This window comes from Protopterus annectens, chromosome 2.part1, assembly GCF_019279795.1.
Source record: "Protopterus annectens isolate FY-2018-M chromosome 2.part1, PAN1.0, whole genome shotgun sequence".
NCBI lineage: Eukaryota > Metazoa > Chordata > Ceratodontiformes > Protopteridae > Protopterus > Protopterus annectens.
Window position 1 is genome coordinate 512,542,161 of NC_056729.1, and position 14,631 is coordinate 512,556,791.

Here is a 14,631-nt window from a genome sequence, read left to right on the forward strand (position 1 = left end):
GTGGCAAATGAGATATGAGGCGGTTGGGCGAGATGTACAGGATTATGAGCAGGGAAGTAGTTTGAGCCTGTAAGTCCAACTCCATGGAAGGTGGCCAAGCCAGATCCAAGACCCACACGTAAAGAAGAATAATGACATCACATCCAAGAAAAAGCACAAATGAGAATTATTATGGAAGACTTAATCATGCCAAGGTTAATTGTTGAACCTCATCTTCCTCACAGTTAAGACAGGAGAACAGATAACTGACATATGTTCAAGTCTACAGAGAAGTCTCCAGGAATAGATGTTATTCCTTCTGGAAATTAGGAGGGAAGAAAAGTGATGACGACCTGAAAGGCTTAGTTTCATAGTATTTTAAAATTAGGGATAGCACCAGCATCTTGGAAGAAAGCTGTGGAGACTATATTAACCAAAGATTGTAAAGACACAAAAAATATCCAGCTTCACAGATCCATTTCAGTTTTAAATCATGATTATAAAGTGTTTATGTCTATACTAGCTAAGATAACTGCAAAGGAGTTCCCAAAATTGATTATGGATCAGTGTGGCTTTGTGGAGGTTAGGCAAACATTTGACAACATTGACAGAACAATGATAATCCACAGGGAATCCGAATTTAAGAAAACACTGCAGTTGTCCGTGTGTCTTCATGCAGAGAGCATTCAATAAGGTAAAATAAACTGGGATTTTATGACAGGGGCAATGGAAGCATTTGCTGGTACAATAGGGTTAATCAGGAGGCTGCATGAAGGATCAGTGGCAAGAATTAAGAAAGGAGAGGTTCCTCTCTGATAAATTGTGCTTGAACAGGGGAACCAGGCAGGGGTGTCCTCTTTCCCCTTTGTCCATGGTTCTAAATATAAAGCAAATAAAGAAAACAAGAAACTCAGACGTTCAAGGCTATAACCTGTATTGTAATCAAGAAGAGATAGCTTTACCTGCATGTATTTTGCATGGGATACATCCAGGAGGACACTTTTCTGTTGTGGAACATTTTGAGACGGTTTGCCTTTTTGAGATATAAAATTAATGGACTGTAATATAGCCTTGGTTTTAAGTACCTGCACATTAATGGCTTCAGCAATACCCATATTTATGCTGACACAATATTAATTATTTAGATGTACACATTAAAAAGGATTGTTACAGCACCTAAGAATATATAGGAAGATATTAAAAAAGTTAATACAAAAATTGAGAAACTGTAAGCTCTTATGGATAGTAAGATACAAATAGTGAAAATGTTTTTAGCCCCTTTAGTTTTGTATACAGGTCAGGTATTTTTATCAACCAGAAAAAGCTGTGAGCAATAATTAAGAGTCAAAGGAATTTATTTAGGAACAGGGCAAGAGTTAAGATAAGCTGATTCTCCCCATAGAACAAGATGGTTCAGGACTACCTAATTATTATGGCTATTTTAGAGATATACAGTTAACAGTTAATATACAACACGAACAGAAGGTTAAACATCAAAATGGAAATGAAGGATGATGGAGATTGTCTAGAGTGTAGGATTTTGGAAGATCAATAAGGAGAATAAAAAACAGTATTATATTCATAAAGTTGCAGAAAGTATTCAAAGAACTAAGTCAACACAGGAAGGGAGAAACAAAATTTTGCCAATATGAATGACTGCAAGTAGGGGTACAAATAACAGGCAAATTGGGCTGAAATTTACTAAAGAAAACTGTCAAATAAACCAATATATTGCGGCAAAGTAGATAGGGAAAATGCATTAAGAGTCCAAGCAGAAGTTTGCACTGCAGGTTGGAGATAGTCTTCCCTACCAGCAATTGCTACAGTATAAGCAAAGAGAAAGGGATAGAGGAGTCCCATGTGGAAGAGCATTTCTGGTAGAGTTTGTAGTAAAGTCTAGAACAGAATCTGTTAAAAAGGAATAATTAGTATGGCATACAAAATATTGCATGATAACCAAACAGAGATGGTTAAGAAAAATTGTAATTTGCTTTTCCAGTCTCTCTCCCCAAAGGAATGACATATGTATGGATCCAAGGTATGCAGCAAAGTCCAGAAGGTTTAGGATATTTGCACAGGTATTTTTACACCCCTCACCCAAAGTACACATCAAAGATTTTTTTCCACAGGTAGAGAGAAAATGCAGATGGTGTGATGGGAAAGTAGTAGCTGGAAATGTTTTTGGCAGATCTTAAAACTACACTAAAGTACACTGCCAGAAATGTTGGTGGAGTAAAACTGCTATAACTGAGGAAATTATTCATTGAGCAGATACACAGGATCTGAAAGTACAGTTGTGTACACTTACCATAAATGTAGATGTTAGAGTGCATTCACTGTTGCAGTCATTACATTTGGGTTATCTGCTTGCAGGTAGTCCTCAGTCAGCCTGATTAACAAAGTCTTGGGTCCTGCGTCGGCTGCTGTCTCTTCTTCCGTGACGTCAGGTCGTCAGGGGTATAAAACATGCAGCCGACATCACTACATCAGTTTTTCTTGCCCCAGATGTCAGGTGCCCCCCTAATGGGAAGCAATTAAATTTATAAATATACAAGGTTATACCTCAAACAAAAAAGCAAATATACCAAAAAGCTTTTAAGTATTGAAAAGGAGAGAAGAGGTATAGCCAAACAAAGTCAGAGGGCTGGAGGGAGGGTAACCAGGACTGCAACAGTGAATAAACTCGAACATCTACATTTATGGTAAGTGTACACAACTATGTTCTTCATGTTTCACTGTTACAGTCATTACATTTGGGTAGATTCTCAAAGCTAAGGATGGGAGGAGGAATTTAGATAGCATTAGGTCCAGCTATAAGGCCCTGCAAAACTGCAGTGGCAAAGTCCGCTCTGGATTTAGAGAAAATTGGCAAATGGTAATGCTTGGTGAAAGTATGTACAGAACTCCAGGTAGCAACTTCTAGGATGTCCCTGTTAGGTATGCCTCTGAGAAAGGCTGTAGAGGTAGATGCAGCCCTGCTTGAGTGGGATCTGATCCCCTGTGGGATGGATTTACCATGATGCTTACAGCAGAAGTGAATGCAATGGCCTATTCATGTGGAGATGGTTCGCTTGGAAATAGCCTTCCCCTCTGTCCCTGCAGCAAATGTCACCAGCAGTTCAGATTTCCTTTGAGGTTTAGACCTGTCCAAGTAGAATCCAAGTTGTCTGTGCACATCTAAGGAGTGCAGTATCAGTTTCCCTTTGTTCTGTGGATTAGGAAAGAAGGTAGGCAAATGAAAGGCCACACTGGATACCACCTTTGGCATGAAAGAGGGATTGGTCCCGAGGGACACCCTGTCTGCATGAAAGATGATGCAAGGCTCCACTGCCATAAGGGCCTGTAATTCAGATACCCTTCTTGCTGAAGTGATGGCTAAAAGGGAAGCTGTTTTCCAAGAAAGGAATTTTAAATCTGCAGTAACAGCTGGCTCGAAAGGAGGAAGGGTGAGTTTCTCCAATACAAAGTTAAGGTCCCAGGCTGGAGTTGGAGCTCTCCTGGGCGGTCTTAGATTTTTGGACCCTCTGAGGAACTGCTTGAGCAGTGGAAGAGAAAAGAGGGGAGGGTTCTGTGTCATAATGAGCAGAAATGTCTAAGGTGTGAATTTTTATTGAGGAAAAAGACAGACCCCCTGTGAAGCATTTCAGTTAAGTATTGTAAAATCTGAGGTAAACTGGGCACTACTGTGCTCATCCCTTGAGATTGATTCCAGGCACAGAATCTTTTCCATTTTTCAGCATAAGATTTTCTAGTACTAGGCCTCCTTGCCTCTAAAATGACATCCATCACTGGCTTACTGAGGGATGGTAAAGGAGAGCATAGGTAATTAGCCAGGCTGCTAGGTTCAGTGTATGAAGCTGAGGGTGCAGAATCTAGTTCTCCTACTTAGACATCAGGGTAGGAGTCTGAGGCAGGCGCCATGGGGCCAACAGTGACACTGCGCAGGAGGGGGCCAGGCTGGTGCAATCAAAATCATCCTTGGTTTGTCTTGTTTGATCTTTAGTAGTAGTTCGGAGAGCAGAGGCAGAGGAGGAAAGGCATAAACTGATAGGTTTTTCCAGCTGAAGGACAAAGCATCCACTTTCCAAGCTTGTCTGTGGGGAGTCCTTGCGCAAAATATTTCCAATTGATAGTTCTGGGGTGAGGCAAACAAGTCTATATCTGGGCTCTTCCATTGCTTGTCAACATTTTGAAAATCCTTGGTTCCAGTTTCCTCTCGTGTGGGTCCATGAGGGTTCTGCTTAGTCCATCTGCCAGTGTATTTAGTTTTCCTGGCAGGAATTTAGCTTGTAGATGTACTTGGTAGCTCAAGGCTGTGTTCCACAATGCCATAGCTAGTCTGCAGAGGGGGTAAGAATGTGTACCCCCCCTGCTTGTTTATATACCACATAACAGCGGTGTTGTCCGTCTTTACCATTAATTCTCCTGGAAGAATGTGGTCCTTGAAGGCTATCAGATCATTCTGTACAGCTAACATTTCGTTATGATTGATGTGAAGGTGCATTTGAATTGGGTTCCATTTACCCTGAATGCACTTCCCTGCCAGGTGCACCCACCCCATGCATAGTCTGATGCGTCTGTTAGGGTTTGGGCGGCAGGGGGTAGTGTGAATGGTAGTCCCTTGTTTTGGTGGCAGGCCTCTGCCCACCAAAGTAACTCTTGGCATAGACGAGGAATGATAGGAATCATTGCTTCTAGATCCTGAGAATGTTGACACCCATAGGCTTTTTAGATACCATTGTAGTTTCCTCATATGCAGTCCTGCATATGGAATTAGAAGAATGCAGGAGGCCATGAACCCCAAGGCTTGTGGTATTTGCCTTGTAGATAGCAGGGTTTTTGTGACCACTTATTTGAAGTAGGTTGTCAAGTGAATTTGTTTCTCTGGCATGAGGAAAGCCATTTGGGAAGTTGTATTCAAGCTTGCTCCCAGGAATATAACTTGTTGACAGGGTACCAAGTGTGATTTCTTTTCGTTTATGGTGTACCCCAGACAAGTTAGCGCACTCTGTACAAAAGCCAGATTCAAAAGTATGTCCTGGTTTTCTGCCTGAATTAGACAATTGTCCAGGTATTGGTATATTTAAATATTTATTTGCCTGCAAAATGCAATGACTGGAGCTAGGCACTTTGTGAATACCCTGGGCGCAGTGCAGAGACCTGATAGTGCGTGTATCCTGCTTTGAAGCGTAGGTATCTTCTGCAAGATTCCAATTGGGATATGCAGGTATGCTTCCTTTAAATTTAGTGTTGCCAACCAGGCATTTTTGCTTAGCATAGGAAGCAATTGAAGAGTCAGCATCTTGAATTTTAGAATTGCCAAAAAGGTGTTTAGAGTAGGCAGGTCCAGGATAGGACGCCATGAATAGTCTTTTCTGGGTACCGGGAAAAATCTTGAGTAGAAACCTTGTCCCTTTTTCTCTTCTGGTACCAATTGAATAGCCCCTATGGTTAAGAGAGTGTACTTGCTTTTGGGCCTCTTCCCACTGCTTTGGAGGTAGATCCGGCCAACCGCTTGGAGTTGAAGTGTGGAACTGAAATCTGTATCCTTGGGACACTATATTAAAAACCCATTTGTCCTGGGTAATGAGTCCCCAGTTCTTTGCATGAAACGCAATCTTTCCCCCCAAAGAGGCAGTCAGTTGAGAAGTGCTTGGAAGTTTTAAAAAAAGTCATTGAGACAGTCTACCATAGGGGGGAGTTTTATTACTCCCAAATTTGGAAGTGGAGGCCCCCTACTGCTTAGTCCTATGTGTCCCCTGGGACACAAGCCTGGGTGCTCTCCTGGATCTGGGTTTGGGGACTGAGAAGGTCTGGAAGAGGCAGGAAAAAAAACAATTCTTAGAAGGCCAATGCCTACTAAAACTTGGAGGTTGTACTTGTAAAAAGTCTTTAATAGTTAGCATAGATTTAGCTTTTTCCTCCATCTTTTTAAGAACTTCTGCCTTGTTGCCAAACAGGTGGCTCTGATTTAAGGGACCATCCAGTAATTTCGCTTTAACATGATCTGGCAAGGATTGCTTCTTAAGCGAAGCATGCCTTCTAAGTACAGACCCAGTTACAGCAGCCCAGCAAGAAGCCTCTAGAGAATCAAAACCACATTGCAATGTATGTTTTTACCAACTTGTTCAGCAGAAATGCATGAAATCCTGTAAATCATTATTTTCAGCACATTCAGGAGTCAACATCATTTTCTGTTTAAGCAATCCAATAATATGCAGCTGATACTTTAACATATGAAACTGGCAATTCAAGGCCCTAATGGCCAAAGTTGCAGAAGTGTATACCTTCTTACCCCATCTATCCAGCACCCTGGAGTCTCTATCAGAGGGGGCAGGATTTTTGGCAGTAGTAGCTTTAATGCCCTTGAGTCCCTGTGAAATGGCTTCAGGATCCGCAGTATGATTTTTGAAAAGGAACTTGTGAGAGTCAGGAACCCTATAACATCTATCAGGTTTTCTGGAAGCAGGAGGTAAAGAATCAGGGGCCATGCTAGATTCCGAAAAGGCATCAACAATGTCCAGTACAGGAGGTATAGGTAAAGGCCTGTGCTGGGGCAGGAGAAAGAAATCCCCAAGTCTCTTTTTAGAATCAGAGAAATCCTGACTTTTCCCAAAGAAAAAGCTCCTTGAGAGTATGCAAGGTTTCACCAAAAGATAAATCCTCTGGGGGGGGAAAAGCAGAGGGAATAGAGTCCTCAGCATCAGAATCCTCATAGGTAGATAAGGGTAAATCCTGGTCATCAGAGGAAACAAAGTTCAAAATCCTGGTCAGAAGTATCATAAGCAAACTCAGTCCTATGTCTCTTAGAGGGGGAAGGTTAGCTTCCCCTGATTAAAGTAATAAGGTCTTCAGTCATTCTTATCATTTGTTCTTTAGGCATAGAGGCCTGACCATGCAGTCTGGGCATCAGTTTTCTAGGCATGGTTTAAGTTTTAGGCCTCAAAGAAGAAGATCGCACTGGTTTAATATGCAAGTCAGTAGACCTGAATACACCCTCAGAAGCTTGTGCCTGCACAGCGACTCTGGACCCATCAAAGGTAGCGACATCCACAGGTTCCACAGCTGAAGCATCTCACAGCATACCGGACTCTGAATGGGTCTCAGTAGAGGCCTGCGAATCTGAAGTAGCGGGTATCAGGGGCGGCCTGTCTCTGTCTTTATCGTTGCGTTTCTTTGGAATGTCGGTAGACGAATGGCTTACCGAAGACATATCAGGATAATTGAACTGGGCACCAAAAAAATTCAGAAGCGCAAATATGCTGACGATGGATAGTTTGTGGTTTAAATAAGGCACAAAACCGACAGCGAGGTACATCGTGGTCAGGGCCTAGGCAAGAAATACAGTACGAATGAAAATCTTTATGAGGTATTTGCTTTCCACAAGAAATGCAATTATTTACTTTTACTGGCATCAATTTAGAGCAAGAAAAAGTTTCCCCAACGGGGTACTTGGCTTTTAGTTGAAGACTTCTGTTCTGAAACAACAAAAATTTCAGGAGTCGGCCGACTGGCACATGCGAACTGCTTCTGCTTCGGGCACCGCACGTCAAGAAAGACTGATGTAATGACATCGGTTGCATGTTTTATACCCCTGACAACCTGACGTCACGGAAGAAGAGACAGCAACCGAAGCAGGACCCAAGACTTTGTTAATCAGGCCGACTGAGGGCTACCTGCAAGCAGATAACCCAAATGTAATGACTGCAACAGTGAAACACGAAGAACATCTGCCTAGACATTAAGGCCCCAAGTTTAATACTATTGGCTTCCCAAAAATCAATTACTAGGAAACAGAAATCAAAATATAAACCAACTGAAATATTGAATATTGTTTAAAGAGATAAAAAGTAAAATCTTTAGAAAAGGGAAGGAGCAAATTACATATAAATAAATGTTCAGGAGAGAGTGTGGTTTAAGAGACAAAGGAATGTGTTCCCATTAAGCAAAGGCAATGATCAAAACAAGCACAATAAGAACATACTTAATTTTATCCAGCTGCCATAATGGCAAATGTAAAAAAAGTACTCACAATTTTAGTTTCTCCTCAGCATGGGCTTTAAGCGCTTGATACCTCTGCTCTTCTTTCTTAATTCTTGCAAGGTAGTCTTTTGCACACTTCTTCAAAGCCTCTTCATTCTAAGGGGGGGTGCTTAATTATTACTAAATGGAACAATAATCCTACCACAAAAAAGCAAGACTGCAAAGTACTGAGGGCTTCAATATTTAAAATTTTACAAATACCACTTTTCACATCTAACTTAAATGTTAGAAGCATCCACATTCCCATTAAAAAAGGGGGTTGCACAACAAAAATCAATTAGGGAAGAAAGTGAAATTATTAAAAATTGCGGTTTCAAAAGTCCAAATTGATATTTAGCAATTGGATCTTATTTTCTCAAAGAATGGAGTACTCTTCCACCACAATGGGCAAGAATCTATTCCCCAAACAATTAAAACTATCATGTACAAGGTGTATGCTCCAAGATCTCTCACTCCTTGTTTAAACAAAATATAGCCATGCAAGATGCTTACCATAACACAGATGACTAAAATGTCATTTATCTTCACACTAAGTCACACAAACTCGAGTGGCCTGGCTGGCAATATTCTTCCGGGGGGAGAGTTACATAAAGGAAAGTAAGTGCAGTACATCCCTTTGTGGCTTGCATCACCAAGATAAGAAAACAAGAAGATTTATCATGTTCACCAAGAGATTTTAAAAAGGAATTAGAGTAAACTGCATCTTCTGAAACTGGGATGCTATATACACATTGCTCTTCTGAAACTGTGATGCTATACACACAGTCTGCTTCTCTCTGGAAGCAAACTCCACATTACTACAGTGCCTTATAAAAAGCTCCACTAAAACATCTACTCTGAAAAATCCACCAACAGAGAACAGATCAAGATATAGCACAAAGAGTGCAGTGATAGCACATTTCAGCTTTACAATAAAGGAACTCCTAAGCCTATGGTTGGCCACTGTCACAGTAGCAATTCACAAAACTCTCTCTTCACACAAGACCAAGTACAAAAATGCTAATCCTATCAATGTTTTGCACTCACCAGTTCATTGAGATCGTCTTCATTAGGGCAAGTTAACAGCACTCTTTTAGCTAGAGATAACATCTATTTTGAAATGGTCAGCTTCACTGATTGCAGACATCTGACAGTGTACACCATAGTATGAAGTGCTTCTGCAGAGTAGTTTATCTTATTCTACACTGGCTAATGTCTCATTTCTTCAGACATGTCCAAAGGGCGGCTACAGAAAGAGATAAGGCAAGGGTTATTCACACCACTATTATGATGAGAGTTACCTCTCCTTACATCAGGAGCATATCATGAGGGTACATTCCCTTACTGGGAATCTGAATGCCATACATATTTGGCTATGCATTTGCTTAAAGTAGGAATACATTCAAGACGGAAGCCTTGGCAATATCAATAAGTTGCAGACTGTATTAAGATAAGCAAATTTTAATGTTGGCCTCAATCTTCAGCTTCCATTTTGGGAACAGGTGGCTACTGCAGAAAAAAAATCATTCTGCTTTCATTTGAAGATTACCACCAGAATTAAGCATTATTAACCCTCCAAGGACATTTTAACTGGCATTCATGATCTAGTCTCCTTTTACCTCAACTAAAGTTAACACTCCATCTTGGACTTCCCAAATTCTACTGTCTGGCTACTTATTGGTACTTATGTTTACCATCATATCACTCTGTGCTGCAGAAGGTGAACTAGCTTCCTGTTCAATGGTGTACACTTTTCTGAATTTTCTGTTCAATATTAAACAGTTTTGAAAAATCTGACACTAGTTTTCCTCTCTCTCCAGGATGAGTCCCAAGAAGCAGAAATGTACTCTTCCTTACTTTGTGCTATGCCGCGAGTGGCTAATAGCTCCTTGGACGTGGCGTGAAACATTTGAATTCAGTCATTTGCTTACCAGGTCTTGCTCCTTTGGAATCCACTACCTTGGTGGTTTAGGAAGTATTCTACTACAGTTGCTTCAGGAAAGCTTTCAAGGCTTACTTGATCATGTGCTCACAGACAACCACACTGATCTACCTCTATTGTTGCCATAAAGTGCTTTTTAATGTTTTTAGTGATATGTACTGTGCTTAGCAATTAAGCACCTAAATAAACTGAAGTTAAATCACTGCAGGAATATATCTACAATTGGAAGAGAAATACCCACAGTTGAACCGTGGAACCATAACCTGTCACTGACCATTTTTTGAGCATATTACCTACAACTTTTCCGGCACTTCCTTACCCAGATTTCTACCAGAAGAATGAAAAAATAAGTTATGTACTTGGCATAATGTTCCATCTGAGTTGCTGCTTTTCATTTGATCTTCAACCTGTGGGACAGAGTCCCTAGCTATCAACAAAAACTTAGGAGGTCCTCATGGAAGGATATTCCACAGCACGGCTGAGCCAAAAGATGCCCTACTCCTGGAAAGAAGATCCAATTTATAATGAGAAATGAAAGTATGTGACGAGGCCCAGGTCTCAGCAGAACAGATATCAAGAGAAACCCTGGACCAAAAGGCCGCAGAAGTAGAAAAGTACAGTTGTGTAAACTTACCATAAATGTAGATGTTAGAGTGTATTCACTGTTGCAGTCATCACATTTGGGTTATCTGCCTGCAGATATCCCTTAGCTGGCTTGAATACAGAGTCTTTGGATTTCTGCGTCGGATGCTGTCGTATCTTCCATGATGTCAGGTCGTCAGGGGTATAAAACATGCAGCCGATGCCATACATAAGTTTTTCTTGCCCCAGAAGTTAGGTGCCCCCACAATAGGAAGCAATTATATGGTATGGAACACCCCCAGCAAAAAGCAAATACACATGATACAATATATGCCCAACAACAAGGAATGGTAAAGCCAAGAGAAGTCAGAAGGCTGGAGGGAGGGTAACTAGGACTGCAACAGTGAATACACTCTAGCATCTACATTTATGGTAAGTGTACACAAGTGTACTATGTTCTTCGTGTTTCACTGTTGCAGTCATCACATTTGGGTTGATTCCCAAAGCTAAGGAAGGGTGAAGGCAGTTAAAGAGCATTGGGGATTGCAATCAGGCCCTGTAAGAAAGCTGTGGCAAATCCAGCTCTGGATTTAGAAAAGATAGGCAGGTGGTAATGCTTGGTGAAAGTATGTATAGAGCTCCAGGTAGCAGCTTCCAGGATGTCCTTGGTAGCGACTCTCCTGAGAAATGCCGTAGAGGTAGATGCAGCCCTGGTGGAATGTGATCTTATCCCCTGTGGGGTAGGTTTTCCATGGTGTTTATAGCAGAAATGGATACAGTGGGCTATCCATTTGGAAATGGTTTGCTTTGAAATGGCCTTCCCCTCTGCCCCTGCAGCAAATGCAACCAGCAGCTGTTCAGATTTCCTGAGAGTTTTAGTCCTGTCCAAGTAAAATCCAAGTTGTCTGTGCACATCTAAGGAGTGCAGTATTCGTTCCCCTTTGTTCTGTGGATTAGAAAAGGTTGGCAAATGAATGGACTGATTAAGGGCCACACTGGATACCACCTTGGGTATGAAGGAGGGATTGGTCCTGAGGGACACTGTCTGCATGAAAGATAACGAAAGGCTTCACAGCCATGAGGGCCTGTAATTCAAACACCCTTTGTGCTGAAGTGATGGCTAAAAGGAAGGCTGTTTTCCAAGAAAGGAATTTCAACTCTGCATTTGCCGCTGGCTCAAAAGGAGGTAGAGTGAGTTTTTCCAATAAAAAGTTAAGGTCCCAGGCTGGAGTAGGGGCTCTCCTGGGTGGTCTTAAGTTTTTGGCCCCTCTGAGGAACTGCATCAGCAGTGGATAAGAGAAGAGGGGTGATTCTGCGTTGTAATGAGCTGAAATGGCTGAGGCATGAATTTTGATGGAGGAAAAAAAAAAAGGCCCTTGTGAAGCATCTCAGTTGAGTATTGAAGAATCTGAGGTAAATTGGGCGCTGCTGTGGCCATCCCGTGAGTTTGGTTCCAGGAACAAAATCTTTTCCATTTTTCAGCATAAGATTTTCTAGTACTTGGCCTCCTTGTCTCCAGAATGACATCCAACACTTGCTTACTGAGGGATGGTAACGGAGAGATTAGGTAATTAGCCAGGCTGCCAGGTTCAGGGTTTGAAACTGTGGATGCAGAATCTGGACCTCCTGCTGGGACAGCAGGGCAGGGCTCTGAGGCAGGTGCAATGGTGCCAACAGTGACACTGTGCAAAAGGGGGTACCAGTGTTGGCGTGGCCAGTCTGGTGCAATCAGTATCATCCTTGGTTTGTCCTGTTTGATCTTTAGTAGCACCTTGGAGAGGAGAGGCAGAGGGGGAAAGGCATAAACTGACAGTTTTTTTTTCCAGGTGAAGGACAGGGCATCCACTTTCCAAGCTTGTTTGTGGGGAGGCCTTGTGCAGAATTTATCCAAATGGTAGTTCTGGGGGGAGGCAAACAGGTCCATCTCTGGGCTCCCACATTTGTTTCTCAATATGTTGATTATCTTTGGTTCCAGTTTCCACTCGTGTGGGTCTATTAGATTTCTGCTTAGTTCGTCTGCCAGTGTATTTAGCTTTCCTGGCAGGAATTGAGCCTGTAGGTGCACTTGGTAGCTTAAGGCCGTGTTCCACAAAGCCATGGCTAGTCTGCAGAGAGGGTATTAGTGGGTTCCCCCCTGCTTATGTACCACATAACAGTGGTGTTGTCCGTCTTTACCATTAATTCTCCTGGAAGAATGTTGTCCTTGAAGGCTGTCAGAGCATTCTGTACAGCTAACATTTCTTTTTGGTTGATATGTAGGTGCATTTGACTTTGGTTCCATTTGCCCTGAATGGACTTCCCTGCCAAGTGAGCGCGCCCCCATGCATAGTCTGATGTGTGTGTTGTCAGGGTTTGGGCGGCAGGGGGTAGAATGACTGGCAGTCCCTTGTTTAGGTGGCAGGCCTCTGCCCACCAAAAAAACTATCCGCAGACAAGGTATGATAGGAATCATTGCTTCTAGATCCGGAGAATGTTGACACAATAGGCTTTTTAGATACCATTGTAGTTTCCTCATATGCAGTCTTGCATATGGAATTAGGAGAATGCAAGAGGCTGTGAACCCTAGGGCTTGCAGTATTTTCCTTGCAGATAGCTGGTCTTTGTGGCCAGTAGTTTGAAGTAGGCTGTCAAATGAAATTGTTTCTCTGGAGTGAGGAAAGCCATCTGGGAAGTTGTGTTCAAGCTTGCTCCCAGGAATACAATTTGTTGGCAGGGTACAAGATGTGATTTCTTTCCGTTTATGGTGTACCCCAAAGAAGTTGGCAATTTCTGTACAAACGTCAGACGATTTAATAGTATGTCCTGGCTTTCTGTCTGAATTAGACAATTGTTCAAGTATGGGTATATTTGAATATTTCTTTGCCTGCAAAACACAATGACTGGAGCTAGGCACTTTCTGAATACCCTGGGCGCAGTAGATAAGCCAAAGGACAGTGCACAGAACTGATAGTGCATGTAGCATGCTTTGAAGCATAGGCATCTTCTACATGATTCCCTTATTGGGATGTGCAGGCAGGCTTCCTTTAAATCCAGTGTTGCCAACCAACCATCCTTGCCTAGCATAGGAAGCAGTTGGTGAGAGTTAACATAATCAGCGAATATTTGAGTAGTTGCATCTTTTTTACTGTTACACGTATCTGCTGGCCAACAGTGTTTTTTTGGTTTGTTCCGGCCGTGCAGTACCTACGTGCATAGCACAGTGTTGGAATACAAGATTTAAAGTCAAGTCATTGAGACATTTTACCATAGGGGGAGTCTTACCACTCCTTGCTTTGGAAATGGGAGCCCCCCACTGCTTAGTCCGGTGAGTACCTTTGGACTGAAGGCTGAGTGTTCTGCTGGTTCTGGGTTTGGACTGAGAAGGTCTGGAAGAGGCAGGAAAGGACCAATTTTCAGAGGGCCAATGCCTACTAAATCTGGGAGGCTGTACTTGCAGGAAATCTAACAGTTTGCATAGATTCAGCTTTTTCCTCCATCTTTTTAAGTACTTCTGCTTTGTTGCCAAACAGGCAGTCTTGGTTTAAGGGAGCATCCAGCAATTTAACTTTAACATGATCTGGCAAAGATTGTTCCTTAAGCCAAGCATGCCTTCTAAGTACAGACCCAGTGAAAGCAGCCCTGCAAGATGTCTCTAGTGAATCAAAACCACATTGCAAAGTATGTTTTCCATCTTGTTCAGCAGAATGCATTAAATACTGTAAATCTTTATTTTCAGCACAGTCAGAAATCAACATAATTTTCCATTTAAGCAATCCAATAATATGCTGCTGAAACTTTAACATATGAAACTGGCAGTTTAAGGCCCCAACGGCCAAGGTTGCAGAAGTGTATACCTTCTTACCACATCTATCCAGCGCCCTGGAATCTATATCAGAGGGGGTAGGATTTTTGGCAGTAGAAGCCTTAATGCCCTCGGGTCCCTGTGAAATGGTCTCAGGATCCACAGTAGGATTTATAAAAAGGAACTTGTGAGAGTCAGGAACCCTGTAATATCTATCAGTTTTTCTGGGAGCAGGAGGTAGAGAGTCAGGGGCCAAGCTAGATTCCGAAAAGGCATCAACAATGCCCAGTACAGGGGGGATAGCTAAAGGCCTGTGTTGGGGCAG

General features: G+C 42.2%; 1 protein-coding gene across 1 annotated transcript in view; it reads right to left on the minus strand.

Annotated features, from left to right (window-relative positions):
- The window catches only part of TACC3 (transforming acidic coiled-coil containing protein 3), a 1,197,606-nt gene that overhangs the window by 175,437 nt on the left and 1,007,538 nt on the right, over positions 1 to 14,631 (minus strand). The window contains exon 12 of the mRNA XM_044063460.1: positions 8,012 to 8,118. Within this exon, the coding sequence (XP_043919395.1) occupies positions 8,012 to 8,118 (107 nt within the window). The remainder of the gene's footprint in view (positions 1 to 8,011; positions 8,119 to 14,631) is intronic.